The sequence below is a fragment of the Gopherus evgoodei genome, chromosome 13 (genome assembly GCF_007399415.2).
Source record: "Gopherus evgoodei ecotype Sinaloan lineage chromosome 13, rGopEvg1_v1.p, whole genome shotgun sequence".
NCBI lineage: Eukaryota > Metazoa > Chordata > Testudines > Testudinidae > Gopherus > Gopherus evgoodei.
The window spans coordinates 21,019,913-21,040,397 of record NC_044334.1 but is presented as its reverse complement, the minus strand read 5'-3'; the positions used below and the strand labels follow the sequence as shown (position 1 = coordinate 21,040,397).

Here is a 20,485-nt window from a genome sequence, read left to right as displayed (position 1 = left end):
CTGCGTGATGGAGGGAATCCATAACTCTCTGTCACTCACATGCACCTACTCTGCTCACAGTCTGTTCCAGGTCAAAGTGAAGAATGACGCTTATTCCAGATCTTTCTCGGTGTTGCCCTTTAACTTCCTTTCCCCCTGGAAGTCGAATGCTAGCTGCTTCCTTTGGCTTTTCTGCACCAAAAGCCCTGCCTCTAAGGGGCAGGGCACCACCTTCTTCCCCAAAGCTCATCCAGAATGGGGAGTGTTTACCATTTCCATGGTTAGAAATTGTGATCCAACAGGACTGAAGGATTTGTGCACGATCTTCCTCAAGAGTTAACAAGCCCCGCTCCCCACCACCACCAGCTCTTTCAGGTTGGGATCAGAGCTGGGTTTTGTCTGTGTGTGTAAATCTCTGGCTTAGCCTTTCCTTCTGCTCCCCTTGTCTGTGCCCTCCCCCGGGGTGATGGGACAGCATGCAGTTTGCATGTCCTAATTGACGGCTCTCAATGCATAATGCATTTTTTATTTTAATGAATAGCCAGCTAGCTTTGATGGCTTTTATTCATTATTTACCTCCCTCCCATTGGAGATTCCTTTTGGGAGCGGGGAGCCAGCTAGTTGCTGTAACTCCAGCCACTGCCTCTCACACAGTGCTCAGGTGCCGACCTCAGTTGTTAGCGTGCATATAAAGGGGCTCCTTTTCTCTTATTTTCTTTTTCCTGCCAGCAAAAGGCTCCCAACCCCCATCTTTAATGTGGAGTGGTTTCCCCTTTGGCGAGCACAGCGCAGGGAGGATGTAAATCCCCTTTGCCTGCCTCTTGCTGCTGTTTTCTTTTGCTGGATTGCTTTGAATTGGTGAAAGCAGCCAGTGGTTAATCCTCCCTAGTGACAGGCTGCTAGAAGTGTGTGTGTGTGTGTGTGTGTGTGTGTGTACGTGTACACAACCTTCTGCACACACCCCCTCCCCCCAAGGTGTGACCCAAGGTTATTGATCTGCTGCTTTAGGTGCTTTCATTTGCTACAAGGCACTTGGCCGCATCCTGCACACAATGAGGAAAGCAAGGGTTGATCATTGCAGAGGAGCTTGTTCTGTCCCTTCTTAGCCACTGGACTGTTCCATAAAGTAACTCCAGTCCATGCCTAAACCAGGATGTGCTGTGACCTTTATGGCATGGCAAGGACAGCCCAGCACTTTGCTCTCAAGGCCATCGATATTACCTGTCCCCTTTCTCTGCTGTGTGTCTGCTTACTGTGCGATACAGCAGTGCTGACAGGGCAAGGGAGAGCTGCAGATTCAGCCCCGTTCCCTTTGTGATCTGTGCATTCGATCTTTCGATGGGAATTGAAGTGGGAGGCATGGTCCTGAGGCAGCCTGCGGCTCCTCGAGTGTGTGGGCCTGGCGGGTCCCAGATGTAAGGAGCGAGGCAGAGTTACACCACTTTCTGGATGCTTCAGGGACATGGGCAGGATGCTACTTACAACAAAAGCCAGAAGAAATGGGGCTCCGTCAAGGCCAGTGTGTGGCTCCGGGGTTCTTCTCTAGCCTGTTGTGGGGAATTGAGTCGCTTGTCTCCCCAGCATACAACCCATGGACTTGTGGGGAAAGATGCAGTGTCTAGGATTTGGTCCGTAGGATAGCAGAAGGAGATAACCACTACACCCATCGTGTGGGACATCCCCCTGCAAAGGAACAGTAACCTGGATGGAATGTTATGCTTCTGGGGACGTATCTTAGCCCCAGAATCTCCCCTGCCAAGGAGCATGGAAATGCCTCCCTCCCTCTCATCCTTTTTTCTTTTTCCTGCTTGTTAGTGTTTCTGATTGATCCTTCCCTAAGTGCCCACTTCAGTAACTTGCCAAGTAGTAGTAAAGAGCTCTCTGGGGTGTCTGAGTGACATGAAGCCTCCTGATTTAGGGCATGTGAGAAGTTCAGATTCCTTCTTGTCTTGTGCACATGGCCCCACCGCAGCTCCAAGCCAGGGCCTTGTTTGCTCACAGCCGACTCTTCACCGTCCACCATTCATTTTCTTTGTCTCAGTTATAGGGGGTCTTCTGAGGGGAAAAATCCTCAAGCACTCCAGAAGGATCAGTCCCTACGGTTATACCCAGCGATCCTGCACAGCCTCCAGTGGGGTGGCTGGTTTAGCATCACTCTGGTGCAGCTTTCCCAGAGGTTCCTAGCTGCAGCTGGTGTGAGGCTGGCTGGCTGGAAGAATTGATGTTGCCTCTCTGAGCAAGAGCTTAACGCTGAAACTTCCCCCTCCGCTGTTCCCTATCCAGTTCTGCCTTTGCTTGTAAAGCCGGAGTTAATGGAACTGCTAAAAGCACTGAGCCCCTTAAGGGGAGAGAGGCAGATTCCCACTGCGGCGGGGTCCCAGTCAGTCTGTATGAGCCTGTCTCATATTTTTTTCCATCATATCTGAGACACTCAAGCCTGGCCGCGGACTGCAATCTCCATATTTCTGAAGTTAGCTGGTAAATGCATCTGACAGTGAATTGCCTCTGAGGGATCAGCCAGGTGACCTCTGAGTGGCAGAGCATTATTGGGTTTAGGCTGCAGCCGCATGAGGGAGAGTTTGAGGTAGGGAAAGAGAGAACAATAGGGGACTGTTTACAAAAGGGAACGGGCAAGGGTGTGAACTGGAGCGTCACCGGGTTTATAGGCTGGTCTCGGACATCTTGGGGCTTGCTGCTTCTCATGGCCCTGGGCAGATGCTATCTGCAGCAGTGTGCCCAGAAATACAGCTTTGGATCTCATGCTCTGTCTCCTGGCTGAAGCCCTATAGCTCCCACTGTCAGTCACTTTGGAAAACAAAAGGCTGTTAGACTATTAAGAGAAGCCCATTAATTCCTCAGCAGATGATCCTGATGTCCTGTCATGCTGCTCTTGCATTACACACAGGAATCATTCTCCTCCTACGTTCTGCAGAAATCCAGCCACCTCTTCCTCAATGACGTGACAGTAGCCATCCTTTTGTGCTTTACCGTCCTCCTCCTGCATCACACATGTTCCAGTCTTTCCTGTAACTCTCACCCACACGCACTGCAGTCTTCTGTTGTCACCACCCAGGATAACCCTCCTCCTCAGCTCTGACAGGCAGACAGCCCTTTTCAGATCTTAAATCCAGATGAACAGCTATTACAAGTTTTACTTTGCATCGTGCATCTCCGACAAACAGGTAACCTGCCTTGCCATCTGGAGTTAAATAATACACAACAGCAGACAGCACACGGCATTAGAGACAGCCACCAGTGAAAACATGATGCAATGAATAAATGAAGGTGCAGGCGGTTGTGAGGCTGGTTGAGAAACTCAAAGGTGAAGGAGAGAAGAGCTGAAGAGGCAGGAAACACAGGGAGGCTATTCCAGGTGAGGAGCTGCAGGGGGGAAGGCTCTTGCACCCAAAGCAGTGAGACACCGACAGGAAAGGGAGGAGGCAGGTGCTAGATATGCAGAGGGAAGAGAAGCCCTGTGAGGTAAGGCTGGAGCAGATGCCGGGACCCAGCCCAGGCTCTTGCATGTCAGTACTGCACTGTCCTGGCAGGAGTGCTTCTCATCTTAGGGCGTTACTGATGGAAGTGTGTGTGCTGGGTGCTCAGTCACCATTCTGGCGTTAAGCCCACCTGAATGTGTCTGTAGCCCATACACTTTCCCAGGGTATTTGGATGGTGGGAGAGGCTCTTCTCTTACGTTTTCCATACACTGGTGATTGTGTTGCCATTCCTCAGTCAGGCCAGGAGGAATAAACTGGATAGGTGGGGTGGGTACAGACAGGGGAGCTGTGCAGCAAACAGCCCAAAACACCCTATGGCCCAGAAGTCTGTTATTAACATAGGACCCCCCAAAAGGATGCCAGTGAGGAGATAGCTAGACAGGGAGATTGATGGGGAAGAGAGAGATGAGGAGCGAAAAGAATGGAGGACCCATGTTGCTGGGTTTGAGCTGCTGGGGTGAGTTGCCAAGGTCTGTGGGGTGCTGGTTCCCTAGTCAGATTGGTGAGGACTCTGAAGAGGAAGTGAACAGTCTCTATGTACTGGGGGGCTGATGGTGTCACGTCTGCGAGGTGAGACTGTCTGACTGCAGGCCTGTGGGGTGTGCTTCCTGGGCCTCTCGCTCCCCTGCACTGAGGCAGCCTGTAGCCGAGCCCTGGTGCAGCAGATTCTGTCTAGCAGGCTCCTCTTTGGAATCTGTCTCCTCTGCCCAGGGAGCATGGCTGAGGCAGTGTGTGAACCCTGGGCGAGTGCAGATGGGTGCTGGGAACGTCCGAGGGGCATGCTGACTTCCCTTGGAGTGGGGCGGGGGATTGGGCACGTGCTGACCGACTCTCTTGGGGAGAGGTACCCTTTGCTCTCTCACAAAAGAGCCTGTAGTCAGCTGGTTGGGAAATCCTTTTATTGTTTCCCTCTGACCTGCTGAACCCTCCCAGCCAGATGAGTCATCGCAGCAAAGGATGTGACCCCCAGCAGCTCCCTACTGGAAACAATCCCTCTCCCCGCCCCAATCAGTGATCAGCAGCCTGATGTGCACCTATTATACCAAGTCTTGTCAAGTTCCAGGAGAAGCGGGCAGATAAATCCACCCCCCAGCTCAGGCTCAGCAAGCACCCTGCTGTGGAGAGCGAGATCCCAGCCTGCTCTGCAAAGCCACTCTCCAGGCTTCCTTTCCCCCCACCCCTCTGTCCCTCGCCCACAGGAGCTGGAAGCTCCTTGGGTCATCTACTATAGAGATATCTCCCTGGGTCCCCCTTGCAGGGACATGTCTCCGGTAGGCTCATGAGTCAGGACTGTTAATAGAACAGAAGAGGAAAGAAAATCTCCCCCTCTGTGAGGCTTGGTAAATTTTTCCCTCCTAATCGCTGACTGGAATACATCCCCTCTGCCCCCTTCCCTGACTTCCTATGCCTGACTAGAATACATCCTCCCCCGGGCTCCCCAGCCGGCCTCCTTTCCTGAGAAATCCCACCTCTGTAGGAGTCATTCCGGTGCCTCATGCTAGCGTCTTGTCTCGAGGATCGGGATGACTTATCCCCCAAGTGCTGGATCAGATAAACTCAGCATAGATCAGCATTGCCTCAGGAACAGCATCACAGGCTGAACAGATGGTGGCTCTCAGCATCACAGCAGGGTTCTCTGCCTTTGGCGGTACTGAACTTCCTGTTTGGGTTGATGGGGAATTTTGGACATGGAACTTTTCTGAGCAAATGGGAACCTGCTACTTGGAAGAGCCTGCCTGGATGTTTACAGGCAGGGGCTATGCAGGTGGCTCCTGTGGCTGAGGCTCTTGGTAACGGAAGGGAATGGATGCCCTGAGTGGGGTCGCGGGCAGTATGTGGATCTGGAATGCCAATGCCATGTGAGAATATTCACACTGTTAGTTCCCTATGGTCACTGCCTTTGCCTGCACCTAACCTCTCCCTCACACTCTTGTGATGTTATGGTGGGCAGGTGGGAACCTTCCACACTCCATTGGTTGCCGCCCCTGGTTGTATTTGGAGCCATGGCCCAGGTAGTCCAGGCCTGTGGAGACTCTTCAGTTCTGGTCCTCAGCCTAGGTATCAGAGCACTGACAGATCCAGAGGGCAGATGAAACTGAGCCAGAGCCGAGCAGAACAGATTAATTCTCAAACAGCTCACGTGAGTCTGTGCAAGGAACAAGCGTTAGGTTATCTGCTGACTTTGCTGAATTTCTCAGAAGGGGGCGAACTGTCAGTGACCAGGCATTAGCTAGCAGGTATGGCCTCATTTGAGGCCCCTATAAGAAGCAAACTTTCTCGCTGAGCCAGCAGCATCTCAGCAGGATAGGAGTCCTGCCTTGAATGGGCAGCTCTTTGGGCAAGAGCTGCCTTTGCCCCAGAAGCCACTGTGGCCTGTCCCCTCTGTTTTCAGATCAAGATTTAGAAACATGGTTTCCTTCAGGGATAGAGGCTGCAAACAGTGGCCTTGCTCCAGCTCTCTATCGGCTTCAAAGAGTGTTATGAAAGGAACCTCCTGCCTGGCTATTGAGCAAATAGTCAGGACCTTGTTAACCACACCTACCTAACACTGTCATCCCCGGCCTGCCACAGGGGCCCACCAGCAGTCTGCCCTAGGGCAGGATTGTGCCACGAGACCCTCGTGGGGGGGTGGGGAGCAATGGAGGATCAGCATTGCACCCGAGAATTGCAACTGGGTAACAAACGGGATTGACGTGTGAGAACATATTTACACCTAAGGATGGTGAGCAGAGATTTGGCTGGCAACAAGCAGCTGTTCACAAGCCTCAGAGGAGCAGAGTTGATTTGCATCATAATAAATATTCATCAGCTCTAAAAACATTAGAGTTCTGGATTGCTGAAAAATATCATTTTTTCTGCCTCGTTTCTCTCTCTCTCGAATTCTTCCCAGCTGTGGAAGGGGATTTGCTCTTGACAAGGCCTATCCTTTGTTTCTGCCCAGACACTCCTGGTTCCATATCTGGGCTGCAGGTCGCTCTGTAGTCCTTGGGGGGCGGGAAATGAGCACACATGAGTAGCAGAGATATTAATGCAAGCAGACATGCTCTCCAAACCCAGGGAGGATTGAGGAGGCTCATGCCCTCCTAAAAATAAACATTGACACATCCACAGGCCTTTCCAAGCCTGACTCCCCACTGGATTCCCCTGCTCCCCAGGATCTTGCCCAGAAATGGTACCGTTATCTGTCAGGGAACAGGTTTACACCACTGACGGGGTGGAACATTTGCTGCTGGTGATCACACAATTGCAGTGACATTTGGGATTGGCAAGCATCCTTGGGACTGATTCCTGCTTTTTAGCACCCAGAAAAGGTATTATGGCAGCTTTGTGCAATGTGTTGGTTTATACTGGAAAATGTATGATGCTCTGACTGTGAACATGGAAACAAGAACTGGTTCTTGTGCTTCATCACTCTGCCTTGTATCCCCCACCACGTCATCTGTTGGGACTCACATCACGGCATCAATAAAGGTAGTTTAGAGAGCAAAGCTCGGTGAGTGGGTGGGTATGAACAGCCTACAGATCTGTCCTCTACACTGAGTGTGTTCTGGGGATGTTGAGGACAGTCAGTTCATGCACAGGGCGTTACATTCGCAGACTTAGGTTTAAACTCTGATTTGGTTACAAGTAACTGTTTGGATGTTTCAGTCTCATCCTATCCCAGTCAAAACATAGCGCAGCTTGGGAATTGGCAATTTTTGCATGCGAGAGCATGGTACTGAAATAGGAGAGATCTGGTAGCTCAGGAGCAGGGTGCACTGACAAAGCTGTCTGTGTGGGGGATGATGGAGGGAGCAGATAGTAAAACAGCTGGGGGGAGGGAGGACTCGATTAGGATTGAATAACATTGGCAGAGCTATCGCCAGAATACCTAGGCATAAAAGTTATTGCTGCAGCACCAATCCCCATAGTATCTAGGTGTGTGGACTCAACACCAGAGTAACAGGTGATGTAGGTCAGGGTTAGGGTGCATTGGCAGAACTCAGCAGAGGAGCCTGCTCGGTACTTGGATCAAGGCAGTGCCAGAAGATTTCCACTTTTGTGAGGATCAGACTTGCCTCCAAATTGAGAATCCCCAGTTTGGAACCCTCTGCAAGATTTCGCCTCCCCTAGCTCACGTTCAGGCTGCCACTGATTCTGGCGGGGGAGGTCTGAGTACAGAACCGGCTTGAAACTGCAGTAGCTTGCTGATGACTATGTACTACTGCCTAGTTTTGCCTGAATGATGGGCCTCTCCTTCAGTGTGGGGCTCTGGAGCAAGGGGAGGAAAAGGGGGACAGTCGTCATGTCTGAAACAAACCACTTGGCCCAAGGAACTCATTAAGACCCTTGAAACTAGGAGCCTGTTTTATGAGGGGGATAAAGGCATCAGAGCTATGCTCCAGGCTAATTCTGAGGTCTGATCAGTGTCTCATGTTTTGGGGAAATTGTATAGGGAATAGAAAAAGGTTTTAAATGAATACATAGGAAAAACACATCCAGATGGGACTGTTTGACTACTGGCTGATTAGGGACTGCTGGTGGATTTGCTAGCTTTTCTAAGCAAATATAGGTCCCTTATCAGCACTTGTTGGAATAGGGAAGCAGCAGGAATATTTAGCAGCTGCTGTGTACAGACAGGTACAGCGTGGCAAGGAGGGTGTTTCATGGTTTGGATGTGGTAGTTCTGCAGAGTGGCGGCAGCTAGATGCGAAAGCTTACCTGGTGAAGTGGTATATGCTGCCCTCTGCTAGCGAACGGTGGAATGCCTTGCTCTTGAAGGCTGCTGGCAAGCCCTGTGTGTGTGGTAATGGTCTGTCAATGACTTGCCATAAATTAAAGCAGCTGAAAGGATTTTGCTTGATGTTTCCAGCGAGGTTCCTTTGAGTGAGAGCTGGCAGGTGAAGTTTCAGCCCCCCAAAGAAAATGCTTGGAAAGTCAAGAGTGACTGGAAAGAGAGGCTGAGCCTGGAGAGTCTGGGTGACCCGTCCAGCATTTGCACCAGGCAGTGGGTAACCGTGTTCTGTGCAGCTCTCAGAAGTATTTGCCCCAAGCCAGCTGGCAGTTCACCAGCTGGAGGTGGAGATTTGACTCCAGTTAAAAACTAAAACCCAACATTCAGCCGCTTTCTGTGATTATGCACATCCCGCAAGTGATGGAGAGAGCAGCAGGAAGGGACCAGACCACAGAGAGTTAACTCAGTGGCCAGGATTAGCAGGAGAGGGGATGGCCCTCAGTGCAAAGTATGCATCCTTAGTGGGTCTGAGAAAGCCGGACGATAAAGCCTCAAGGAAGGACATGAACAGGGAGAGAGCACAAGTGGGGAAAGAAGTAAACATGCAGGCCAATTAATGAGACCCCTCAACTGATCATCCATTTCTCAGGCCCTGCTTCGGAGAGGCACACAGAGAGGGTCTCCCTTGGAACAGAAAGTCCTGGAGAGAGCAGTGGGTGGGGCAGGTTTGCCATGTTCCACCAGCGATGGGTCACATGGGGGATCATGCTTTGGGCTGGTGCTAGGGAGGTTTATCTTACCGGCGGTACTGATGAGGCACTATAGTGCCTTGGCTCAGAGACCGACCCCTCCTGTCCTAACTAGAACTGTGTCTCCTCTTTCTGACAGCACCGGCAGCTCTTGAAGGACAGTTTCATGGTGGAGCTGGTAGAGGGGGCTCGGAAACTGCGCCACGTCTTTCTTTTCACTGACCTGTTCCTGTGCGCCAAGCTCAAGAAGCAGCTTGGCGGGTGAGGATTTTCCCGCTTGACACCCCATTTTCCGGTGCTTCACACGCTATATTCAGAGCAGTGGACTTGGCAGAATGCTAGTTCAGTGCATGCAGCTGCACCTAACTCAGCAAAGCTGCGGCCCATACAAGGAACATCGTACAATAGCATTGTCCTTCAGATGAGACAGACTCAAAATCCTGATCAATTCGGGGAGTTAACTACTGCCTGGCTACCTTCCTAAAAGCAGGGGTGCTAACTGTGGCATCCTGGACAGATTCCAGCTGGGGTCATTTAACTCTGCCTCCGTTCATTCCCCCTGCAGTTTCAGGTGGTGGTCTTCACTTCCTGCTACAGCCTGTGCTTAAGGTTACTCGCTATCTCCCTCTAGTGGGTGAATCTCACAGGGGTTTATGAGGCAGCTACAGCTTGTGAAAAACTTCTGCAGCAGGCAGCAGAGGCTCCTGCTGTTAGATCCAGAGGTCCCAGGTTCAATCCTCTCTGCCAAAGACCCACCCAGAGGCATCGCATTATATGATCGTAAGCTCTTGTGCAGCTTGCTGCGTTCTGCCCCCGAGATGGTTGTATTTAAAGATACAGTCAAACCTCGCAATAACGTGCCCCACCATAACGCAAAATCGCATATAACACGATCACAGGTTGGCTCCCCTTTAAGGTATAATACAGTATGGTACTGTACCAATGGTCCCCAACACCATGGCAGGGGAGAGAAGCTGCAGCCCTGCACATGCTGGGGACAGAGAATTCCGAGGCTGCGGGCGCCGGTGCTCTCTGTCCCCGGCAGGCGTGAGGCTGAGGCTCCTTTTGAAGCTAGAGAAAAGCTGCAGACCTGCACCTGCTGGGGACAGAGAGCACCGGCGCCCGCAGCCCTGGAGTTCTCCTGTCTCTGGCAGGCGGAGGGCTGCAGCTCCTCTCCCCTGCTGGGCACTAGGCACCAGGAGCACTAGGTGGTGTACCTCAATGCACCACTTTGGGGACCACTGAAAAACTGACTGGTTTGGCAGCCTGCTATATCGCGACTCCACATTTAGCGCGCTGGAATTTTTTTGACCCCAAAGGTCGCGTTATAGCAGGGTTTCACTGTATCACTGTATTTGGGAAGTGCTTTGGGATGCTTAAGAGTGAGCACTGGATTAAAAAAAATAAAATCTACGGGCAGCACATTGTACGTAGCATTGTAGTGGGTATTGGCTCCTTCAAGATTCATTGCTGGAAAACAGACCTACCCCAGCTGTGCTTCCATCTCAGGGATTACAGTGAGATTGAGCCTGCTTCACTGTCTTGTAACCTGCAGTGCTGAAACCTTCAGGGGGGAAAGCATTGAAGGAGCAGTGTGAGCTGATGGAGCGCAAGCGTGTTTTAAAGCCCTGTCCCCTCTTCTTTTCAGGAAAAGCCAGCAGTATGATTGTAAATGGTACATTCCGCTCACAGACCTCAGCTTCCAAACTGTGGATGAGTCCGAGGCAGTGCCCAACATCCCACTCGTGCCTGATGAGGAGCTGGATGCCATGAAGATCAAGATCTCCCAGATGAAGAATGACATCCAGCGAGAAAAGGTAATGGGAGCTGGAGCCGTCTTCCCCAAGCCCAGGGTGCATGTTGTGTCCCAACCTGGAAGTGGGATGCTGCTGGGGGGTGGGGATAACTCACCTCCAGAGTTTGTTTGGACAGATAATGCTGCTAAGCTGTGGCACTTGTTTGTGACATGCAGTGGAACTAAACTTTTGGTTACATATGTAGTGGTTGGTCAGGCAGCTATAGCTAGGCATGATGCATTATCCCTTGTGTGATAGTGTCCTCTGTGCATCCAGGAATAACAGAGCATCCAGCAACTAGGCGTTGAATGTTCCCACGGTGTTGGCAGGCCCTGCTCAGGGTGCTGTGTCTTTGGATACACTTACTGTTGAAGGAGGAATTGGGAGGAATGAGGTAGCTTTTGTGCCGAGGTCAAATGAGAGTGGATAAAATGTGGTGAGCCTGTTTTTCAGAGATTTCACCTCTTGGATATCTAAGCACGAGCCTGAGTGTGGCTTTAATCACATATAAAGATACCATATCAGCAGTGACTTCTGAGTGTGTTTGAAGCCTAGCGGATTTGGATGCATAAGCAGGTCTCTAGATAAACATGTCAGCCTCTTTCACTGTAGGCTCTGTGGTTCTAATGTTGTCCCCTCTTGGTTTGCTAGACATGCGTTTTCTCGGGTGTCGCAGAATCCAAGCCATTTCCTAAATGGGGTGGAGCTCCACCTGCCCCAACAGCAGAACCACTGCTGCATGGAAGTGTTGTATGGTCACCTGTGAAGGGAAGAGGGGGATAGATCAGAAAATCGAGTCAAATCTCCTCCTCCACATTGAAGTCCCTCATTAGACCACATTATGGTGGTCTCATGCCAGAATCAATCACCCCGACATCTGCTGGGAGAGCAATACAGCAGTGCACAGACAAGCCAGAAAATTTTTGGAGAGTGTTGGGGATAACTTCCTTTTGAAACTACTGGAGGAACCAACCCGGGGCTGTTCTCTTCTTGACCTGCTGCTTTCAAACAGGGAAGAATTGGTAGGGGAAGTAGAAGTGTGTGGCAGCCTGGGCAGCAGTGACCATGAGATGGTTGAGTTCAGGATCCTCACAAAAGGAAAGAAGGAGAGCAGCAAAATACGGACCCTGGACTTCAGAAAAGCAGACTTTGACTCCCTCAGGGAACTGATGGGCAGGATCCCCTGAGAGGCCAATACAAGGGGGAAAGGAGTCCAGGAAAGCTGGCTATATTTTAAAGAAGCCTTATTGAGGGCGCACGAACAAACCATCCCGATGTTCAGAAAGAATAGCAAATATGGCAGGCGACCAGCTTGGCTTAACAGTGAAATCTTCAGTGAGCTTAAACACAAAAAGGAAGCTTACAAGAAGTTGAAACTTGGACAGATGACTAGGGAGGAAGATAAAAATATTGCTTGAGCATGCAGAGATGTAATCAGGATGTCCAAAACACAACTGGAGTTGCAACTAGCAAGGGATCTGAAGGGTAACAAGAAGGGTTTCTACAGGTGTGTTGGCAACAAGAAAAAGGTCAGGGAAAGTGTGGGACCCTCAATGAATGGGGAGGCAACCTAGTGACAGATGATGTGGAAAAAGCTGAAGAACTCAATGCTTTTTTTGCCTCCGTCTTCACAACCAATGTTATCTTCCACACTGCTGTCTGGGGCAACACAGTATGGGGAGGAGGTGAGCAGCCCTGAGTGGTGAAAGAACAGACTGAGGACTATTTAGAAAAGCTGGATATGTACAAGTCAGTGGGTCCAGATCTAATGCATCCGAGGGCGCTGAGAGAATTGGCTGATGTGATTGGAGAGCCATTGGCCAATATCTTTGAAAACTTGTGGCAATCGGGGGAGGTCTCAGACGATTGGAAAAAGGCAAATATAGTGCTCATCTTTTAAAAAGGGAAGAATGAGAACCCAGGGAACTACAGACCTGTCAGCCTTACCTCAGTCCCTGGAAAAATCATAGAGTAGGTCCTCAAGGAAACCATTTTGAACCACTTGGAGGAGAGGAAGGTGATCAGGAACAGTCAACGTGGGTTCACCAAGGACAAGTCCATGCCTGACCAACCTGATTGCCTTCTATGATGAGATAACTGGCTCTGTGGATATGGGGAAAGCAATGGACGTGATATATCTTGACTTTAGCAAAGCTTTTGATACAGTCTTCCACGGTATTCTTGCCAGCAAGTTAAAGAAGTATGGATTGGATGAATGGTCTATAAGGTGGATAGAAAGCTGGCTAGATTGTCAGGCTCAACGGGTAGCGATCAACAGGTCTATGTCTAGTTGGCAGCCAGTATCAATCGGAGTAGCCCAGGGGTCGGTCCTGGGGCTGGTTTTGGTCAACATCTTTATTAATGATCTGGAAGATGGGGTGAATTGTACCCTCAGCAAGTTCACAGATGACACTAAGCTGCGGAGAGAGGTAGATATGCAGGAGGGTAGGGATAGGGTCCAGAGTGACCGAGACGAGTTGGAGGATTGGGCCAAAAGAAATCTGAGGAGGTTCAACAAGGACAAGTGCAGAGTCTTGCACTTAGGACGGAAGAATCCCATGTACGGCTACAGGCTGGGGACCGACTGGCTAAGCAGCAGTTCTGCAGAAAAGGACCTGGGGATTACAGTGGACAAAAAGTTGGATATGAGTTAGCAGTGTGCCCTTGTTACCAAGAAGGTTAACGGCATATTGGGCTGCATTAGTAGGAACATTATCAGCAAATTGAGAAAAGTGATTATTCAGCACTGGGTGAGGCCACATCTGGAGTATTGCGTCCAGTGTTGGGCCCCCTCACTACAGAAAGGATGTGGACAAATTGGAGGGAGTCCAGCGGAGGGCAACGAAAATTATCAGGGGTCTGGGGGAACTGAGCTTATTTGGTCTGCAAAAGAGAAGAGTGAGGGGGGATCTGATAGCAGCCTTCAACTATCTGAAGGTTCCAAAGAGGATGCAGCTAGGCTGTTCTCTGTGGTGGCAGATGACAGAATAAAGAGCAATGGTCTCAGGTTACAGTGAGGGAGGTCTGGGTTGGGTATTAGGAAACAGTATTTCACTAGGAGGGTGGGGAAGCACTGGAATGGGTTACCTAGGGAAGTGGTGGAATCTCCAAGGTTTTAGAGAATCTTAGAGGTTTTTAAGGCTCGGCTTGACAAAGCCCTGGCTGGGATAATTTAGTTGGTGTTGGTCCTGCTTTGAGCAGGGGGTTGGACTAGATGACCTCCTGAGGTCCTTTCCAACCCTAATCTTCTGTGATTCTCTCTCTGTTCTCCAGAGGGCTAACAAGGGCAGCAAGGTCATTGAGAGGTTGAAAAAGAAGCTGTCTGAGCAGGAATCTCTGCTGTTGCTGATGTCTCCCAACATGGCTTTCCGGGTTCACAACCGGAACGGCAAGGTAAGCTGCTCCATGGTTGTCTCTGGGGCCTTGCATACAGGACCAAGAATGAGGCGCAAGAGAGGGGATTGTGTGCATGCGCATGTCACAGTGCCCCGCCCAAGGGAATCGGATCTGCTCAAGCATTCATCAGTTTGTAATTGTCTCGTCATCCAGTGGCTCGTCTGAAAATAGTCTCCAAGCTCAGATGTCCAGCCTGTGCCACGCTGAAGGCCACGTTGGCAACTTACCAGGAGCCCAAGGGTTAATTTGCATGTATATTTGCATTTTTAAAAATATCAGAAATTCACCCCTCGCCCTACTGTCTGCCTGTGCTTGGTTCCAACCAGATAGGGGTGAGAACTGCATCACTTCCCCTGGGATAAAGTCCCACAGCTGCTGTGCCATAGCCTCATCCTTTAGTAAAGTTGCAGGGGGAGGGTACTCATAGGTCTAGTTTCATGGCTGTAGACTTCATTGGCCCCCTAGTGCTAACAGACTATGGTGATGCTCTCTTAGCTAGTGGGAGAGGCTCATGGGGTTAGATTTATCTCCAGTGCTGTATGCGTGGGGTTATTGTTGACTGTGGTATCTGCATGTACTTGGAAATGGATCGTTTCAAGATCTAGTCACCAGCATTTTCTTCAGCCCATTTTGAAGGCATTTTGGCTTCTGCTTCCTTAGCCACACACCTGCCTAATCTCCATGGCACGCACTATTGGCTGGCCTGGCCAGAGTAGACAGCAGTCATGGAACCTCATGCTGCCACAGTCCCAGCGACCGTTAAAAGGGTGGTCCTTTGAAGAAGCCCAGGCTGCAGGTGTCCTCAGCAGCATGCCTTCAGCACCAGCAAGAGGGCGTTCACAGTGCCAGGGTCCCGGCTGGCATTGCCAAAGCAGTGCTGGGAGGAAGCTGGCAGGTGTACAAGTGGGGTCTGGATCCAGTAACTCTCACTGGGAGATGGTGGGTCAGAATGACATGTTCTTTGTTCCCCTGTCTCTTCCTGCATAGAGTTACACATTCCTCATCTCGTCAGACTACGAACGGGCAGAGTGGAGAGAGAACATCCGGGAGCAGCAGAAGAAATGTGAGTGTCCCTTGTCCAATCAGAGCCCTTGTCTTAGGGCATTCTAGAGACCATCCAGCTGGGTAACCTCTGCGCATATGCCTCTCTACCCTGCCAGGGAGGAGGAGTCAGGGAAGGGATTGTCCAACCTTCCCCTATCCCGGGGAGTTAGCCAGAAGTGGGGAATGGCCCCCTGCCACAAGGAGAAGGAGATGTGTGAATATCCAGGAGACAACCTGGATGAATTTATTTTCTTCTCCTGCCCTGTCACTGCAGTTGAAGCCAGTGGAGGTGCTTTTGCTCCCAGCCCTAGATGTGAATGTCTGGGAGCTAGGGCACAGGGAGAGATCTCCCCAGTGGAATCATATTTCTCCCATTGACCTGCGAAAACCAGAGTCGTCTACCCTTCTGGGGCAGTGAAAGGCCCATCCTGTTCCCCTGGCCTTTGCCTGAAGGGAGTGCTTTATTTTTGGAGAGGGGTTGGCTATCGCTCTATCAGGTGAGAAGAGTCTTTCATTCTGTGTGCAAGATCCAGAGACTAGCCATAGGACAAGTGAGCCCCTGCATGTGACTGAGCTGAAGCCTCCTGACAATATGGCCAAGGAGCCTGTGCTTGAGCTGGGGTTCCTTCCAACCAGAGAAATGCTCCCTTATGCCATCTGCTAGCATTGCCCTGGAAGCTTCTGTCAGTACCCTCTGCCTGGGCTTGGGGGGAGTGTCCATGGAGCTCTGTGCCGTGGGCAGATACCATTCCCTCTCTGAATTTCCTTGACAGGCTTTAAAAGCTTTTCGCTCACGTCCGTGGAGCTCCAGATGCTGACAAACTCCTGCGTCAAGCTTCAGACCGTCCACAACATCCCCCTCACCATCAATAAAGAAGGTGAGAGCGGTTGTCGGTGCCCTCATGTGGACCAGCTACAGTCATAACCCAGCCCCTGCCTTTCCTTTACATCCCTCTTGTCCTGCTCTTACCATTCAGGCCTCAAGGCAGCTGTGAGTGGATGGTCTTATAAAACAATCCCGATTCTGACCACACTTAAACCCTGAACAACCCAGCTCTGCTGCAGCTAGTTGCTCTAGGAAGATTTGAAGGCCCCCAGAAGCTTGCTCTGAGTAGTCAAGATGCAGCAAGCAGAGGGAGCGGGCAGGGGAGGGTCTGCTCAAAGGTTCCAGAGTTATTCAGTCCCACAGTATAAATAAATACAGTCTGTGGAATGTTTGCAGTTCACTTTCTCCCCCACTGCTCCTTTGACAATGAATTCCTGCCCATCCCCTGTGGCTTTTCTCCATCTCCCCCACTGTTATTGGGTGGATTCTCATATTATTTCAGTTGTTATTGTTCCTTTTACTTTTCCCCATCATTCAATGGCCTGAAGTCCCTCCCCCTGTCCTCCTACCACTAACTCCCTAGCCATTGTACCCACAGCAGCTCTGGCCACTAGCCCCACTCCTTCCTCCTGGAGTCCAGCCCTTCCACTTCCCTGGCACATGGATATCTGCGGGATTCTCTCTTAGATATATTCTTTAGAATGTGATTTAAAAATGAACAGGCTGGACATGAGAAAAAGGGGTGAAGTAGCCACAGTCCTGCCTATGACTGAGACAGGCACGTAGGATTTTCAGATGGCATGTTTGTGGTGGGGAAGCTGCTCTGTTCTGTTGTGCTGTCTCCATCTTCATCCGCTGGAGGCATGAGTGTGAAATTATTTTGAGCTGACTTGTTGAAATTCTTGGAGTGCATGTTTGACAGGGAGGCGTTTATAATGAAATGATGAGTGCTACTCCTGAGGCAGCAAAAACGTGAAATGAAGCAAATGTAGGGAGGCAAAGTGTCGGAGATGCTGAGAGCATGGTTGTGCTGGTTCTCAGTGAGCAGATTTGCAGAGTGGTGCATGTCAGTTAGTGTGATGGTGAGTTTGCAGATACGAGTCCAGTATTCAGAAATGCAGCCTGTACATAATCGCTATGTATCATATGGTTTCTCTGTAAGAGTCTGGGGTGTGGGCAGTCTGGCCTACTGGTTGTTACTGGGCTGGTGTCATGGAGCCAAGGGCCTGGAAAGCAGGGATCCGAGTAGGTGCAAGAACTGAAATAAGTAGGCAAGAGTCAAGGTCAGAGACTCAGATTCAGGAATAGTTACCAGACTGGAGTCAGGAGGCAAAAGTCAGCGACAGGCCAGAGTCAGAGGCCTAAGGTCAGACAGCAAGGCAAGGTCTGGAGCTGCAGCAAGGCAGAATTCTGCCTGCTTGCTCAGGCAACTTCTTGGAGCACCTCTAGGGCTAAGTAGTAACCGTGGGCCAATCAGAAGGCTGCAGGGTGCTGTTGCTCTGACCACTTTGGGCGGTACTTCCTGCCGCACCTAATCTTCACAGTGCTCCTAGGCAGCAGCTCGGCATGGTGTCCTGCTGGTGATGGGGGAGTGTCAGCTGCCCAGGCTCCACAGACCCAGGTTCTAGTCCCGCAGATCCTTACAATCTCTGACTCTTAATGCCAGGCCAGTGTTAAAGGGATGCCAGCAGCTTAAGACTCACTCTTCTGTCTGAAAAGTTTTACCTACTGTGGTTACAAATAACAGCTAAAATTGGTGTCGCTGACAGATTAGAGAGAAAATCCTCGACGGAGAGATAAGAAAAGCTGAATCGGATCTAAGTTTTTCCCTACTCTGCCACTGACTGGCTGGGTTACTTTGGGCAAATTTCTTCACTGCTCTGTCTCTGTTTCCTCTGTAATCCTTGTCTGTCTCACCTATTTAGATTGCAAGTTCTTTGAGACAGGAACTCTCGCTTATTCTGTAGCGTGCCGAGCTCACTGGGGCCCTGATCTCACTTAGGACCAGCAGGTGCTGCTGTAATATAAAAATACTTTTCAGTTTTCCTTTGTGCAGTTGACAGCCCTTTGTGTATCGTCAGTTTCGCTTCTTTACCCGTATAGTCAGTTGATTTCTTCTGTCGTTTGGGACTTTCACAGCAACACTGGGAGAGATGAAAAATTTAAAAATAATGAAGTGTGATTGTAAAAACTCCAGAACTGTCAAGAGGAGTCTGGAAAAGGAGTGATACCTGGAGCAACTTACAACTCCTTTCTAAAAAAAACCTGACTAGATGTCATGTTCCTGCTACCGGGATTAAACACTTCATCTTACACTCTGCAATCTCTGTGATGTAAATCTCCTCCTTCTTCCCCTTTCCCACCTCTGTGAAGCTGAACTAAAATTTCTTGGGTCTTTTGTACAGATGATGAATCGCCCGGGCTCTATGGATTCCTGAACGTCATTGTTCATTCTGCTATGGGGTTCAAGCAGAGCACAAGTGAGTTGCAGATCTGTGACATGCAAGTGGGGGTCTGTTAGGGCCAAAGGACAAGAATGAGGTACTCTGGGCATGGAGATGTCAGTTTGGGGATACAGAGTTTGGTTAAGAGAGTCAGTTTGGGTGACTGGGAGTGGGGGATTAGTGTACATTTAGGGGATGCTGACTAGCTTTTTGTAGGGATAAAAGTTCTCAAATAGACCAGGTTCCAACACAAATCATTTCACTCTTACCCTATTTTCTGTCATTTTTCGTACTGTATGTGCTGCTTACCCAACAGTTCATGGGTAAATCAGCTCTTGCTCCCTCGTTGCCCATTTTCCAACCCTGTTTGATCCTGCAGTTAAATCTCAAGGCTCAATCCCTGATCTCGCAGTAACATCATCTCTGGTAATAAACACTGGATTAGGAGTTCACTGGTGGATCAAGCAGAAGGCAAAGCTGAGCAGTGTGTGGGGTGGGGAGAGCGTCCTTGTTAAAATACACACACGTTTTCTGCAGCAGCTAAGGTAATTCGGGAAGATCCCAATCCAGTTTCCACTGAAGTCAGTGGGGTCTTCCTTTGTGCTCTGCTGAGCGTTGGAATGGACCCTAGCTTCCAGGGCGCCCACATTTCTCTCTGTGTAACTGCACACAAAAACAAATCTAAGAAAGGAGACAAAGTGCCATTTCTGCTAAGCGACAGAAATGCATATTCTGGCTGAACTGAGGAATGTGTGCCAGTACCAGGGAGGACGCATTAAGGGCCTCTCTGTGCTAAGGACACTTACGCTGCTGTGGTTACACCAGCGTAATTACACCCATGCTATGTAGCTGCAAACCCATAGTGTAGACCTATTGCACAGTGTAATACAGGCCATGCACCAGCACAGGGTAAGCTGCATTACATAGCCCGTGTACATTGATTGTTTGCACTGTTGTAGCTACATTGGTTCCAGTGTCCTCAGTATAGAGAGGCCTTTAGGTGAGAGAGCATCTAGGAAGAAATGCTTATAGAAAAAGGTTAGGGTAATCTTAACTGATTCTGTGTCTCACCTCCAGACCTGTACTGCACATTGGAGGTGGATTCCTTTGGATATTTTGTGAACAAAGCTAAGACCAGAGTGTACAGGGACACTACGGAGCCCAATTGGAATGAGGTGGGTATGGATAGTTCTTCATGTGATTTATCAGACATGCTGGGCCTTGTTTATCACCTTGGGGCAGAACATTTGCAAATGAAGTGGCTGTTTGGTTTGGAATCTGTACTGCATGAACTGGACCCTTCTCACATGTGCAGCACATCTGGAAGCACAGTCTCCAGGTTCCTGTTGTTTCCTCTGGGCTGTCACCGTTTGTAGGAGGTTTTAATCTTGCAAACTCACTGATGAAATTAATGTGTCAGCAGCAGATGCCCTTTGTGTGATCAGCCAGCTGATTGTACTGCCCGTGTGTGTGTGTGTACTTAAAAAAACAACAACAACAACAAAAACTGTGGCAATACACTGAATAAGGAAGTATTTTTCGAAGGGGAGGGTACAGTTGTAAACTTAGCTTTCAGCATTCTGCTTCTTTATAGCAGGTGTATTTTAAACCTAGTGTAATTAAACACAAGAAATATGGGACCATCTATTTATTTCAATGGTTCACCAATACAGTATATTGAAACTTGACCAAGGGACACCTCCAAAGTGTCCCCCAAGTGGGCTCAGTACTGTTCTGCTTGACCTCTCTTTAAGACCCACTCCATTAGACAAGAGATCTAGGTCAGTCCCTTGAGTGGTCCCTTCAGACTGGTTTCAGTGAGGCTGTACAGAGTCAAATATCCAGAAGACTCTATCTCCTTGTTAACTAATTGCTGCTCTTCCCCTTCCCCTTCCCTTTGCTGCAGGAGTTTGAGATCGAGCTGGAGGGATCGCAGACCCTACGGATTTTGTGCTATGAAAAATGCTACAATAAAACCAAGCTCACCAAAGAAGATGGAGAGATCACAGATCGAATCATGGGGAAAGGCCAGATCCAGGT

At 49.9% G+C, this 20,485-nt stretch overlaps 1 protein-coding gene across 1 annotated transcript in view; it reads left to right on the top strand.

Annotated features, from left to right (window-relative positions):
• The window catches only part of BCR (BCR activator of RhoGEF and GTPase), a 131,045-nt gene that overhangs the window by 82,113 nt on the left and 28,447 nt on the right, over positions 1–20,485 (top strand). Inside the window, exons 9-16 of the mRNA XM_030582936.1 lie at positions 9,079–9,200; positions 10,588–10,756; positions 14,009–14,128; positions 15,119–15,194; positions 15,949–16,053; positions 18,407–18,481; positions 19,523–19,620; positions 20,352–20,483. Of these exons, the coding sequence (XP_030438796.1) occupies positions 9,079–9,200; positions 10,588–10,756; positions 14,009–14,128; positions 15,119–15,194; positions 15,949–16,053; positions 18,407–18,481; positions 19,523–19,620; positions 20,352–20,483 (897 nt within the window). The remainder of the gene's footprint in view (positions 1–9,078; positions 9,201–10,587; positions 10,757–14,008; positions 14,129–15,118; positions 15,195–15,948; positions 16,054–18,406; positions 18,482–19,522; positions 19,621–20,351; positions 20,484–20,485) is intronic.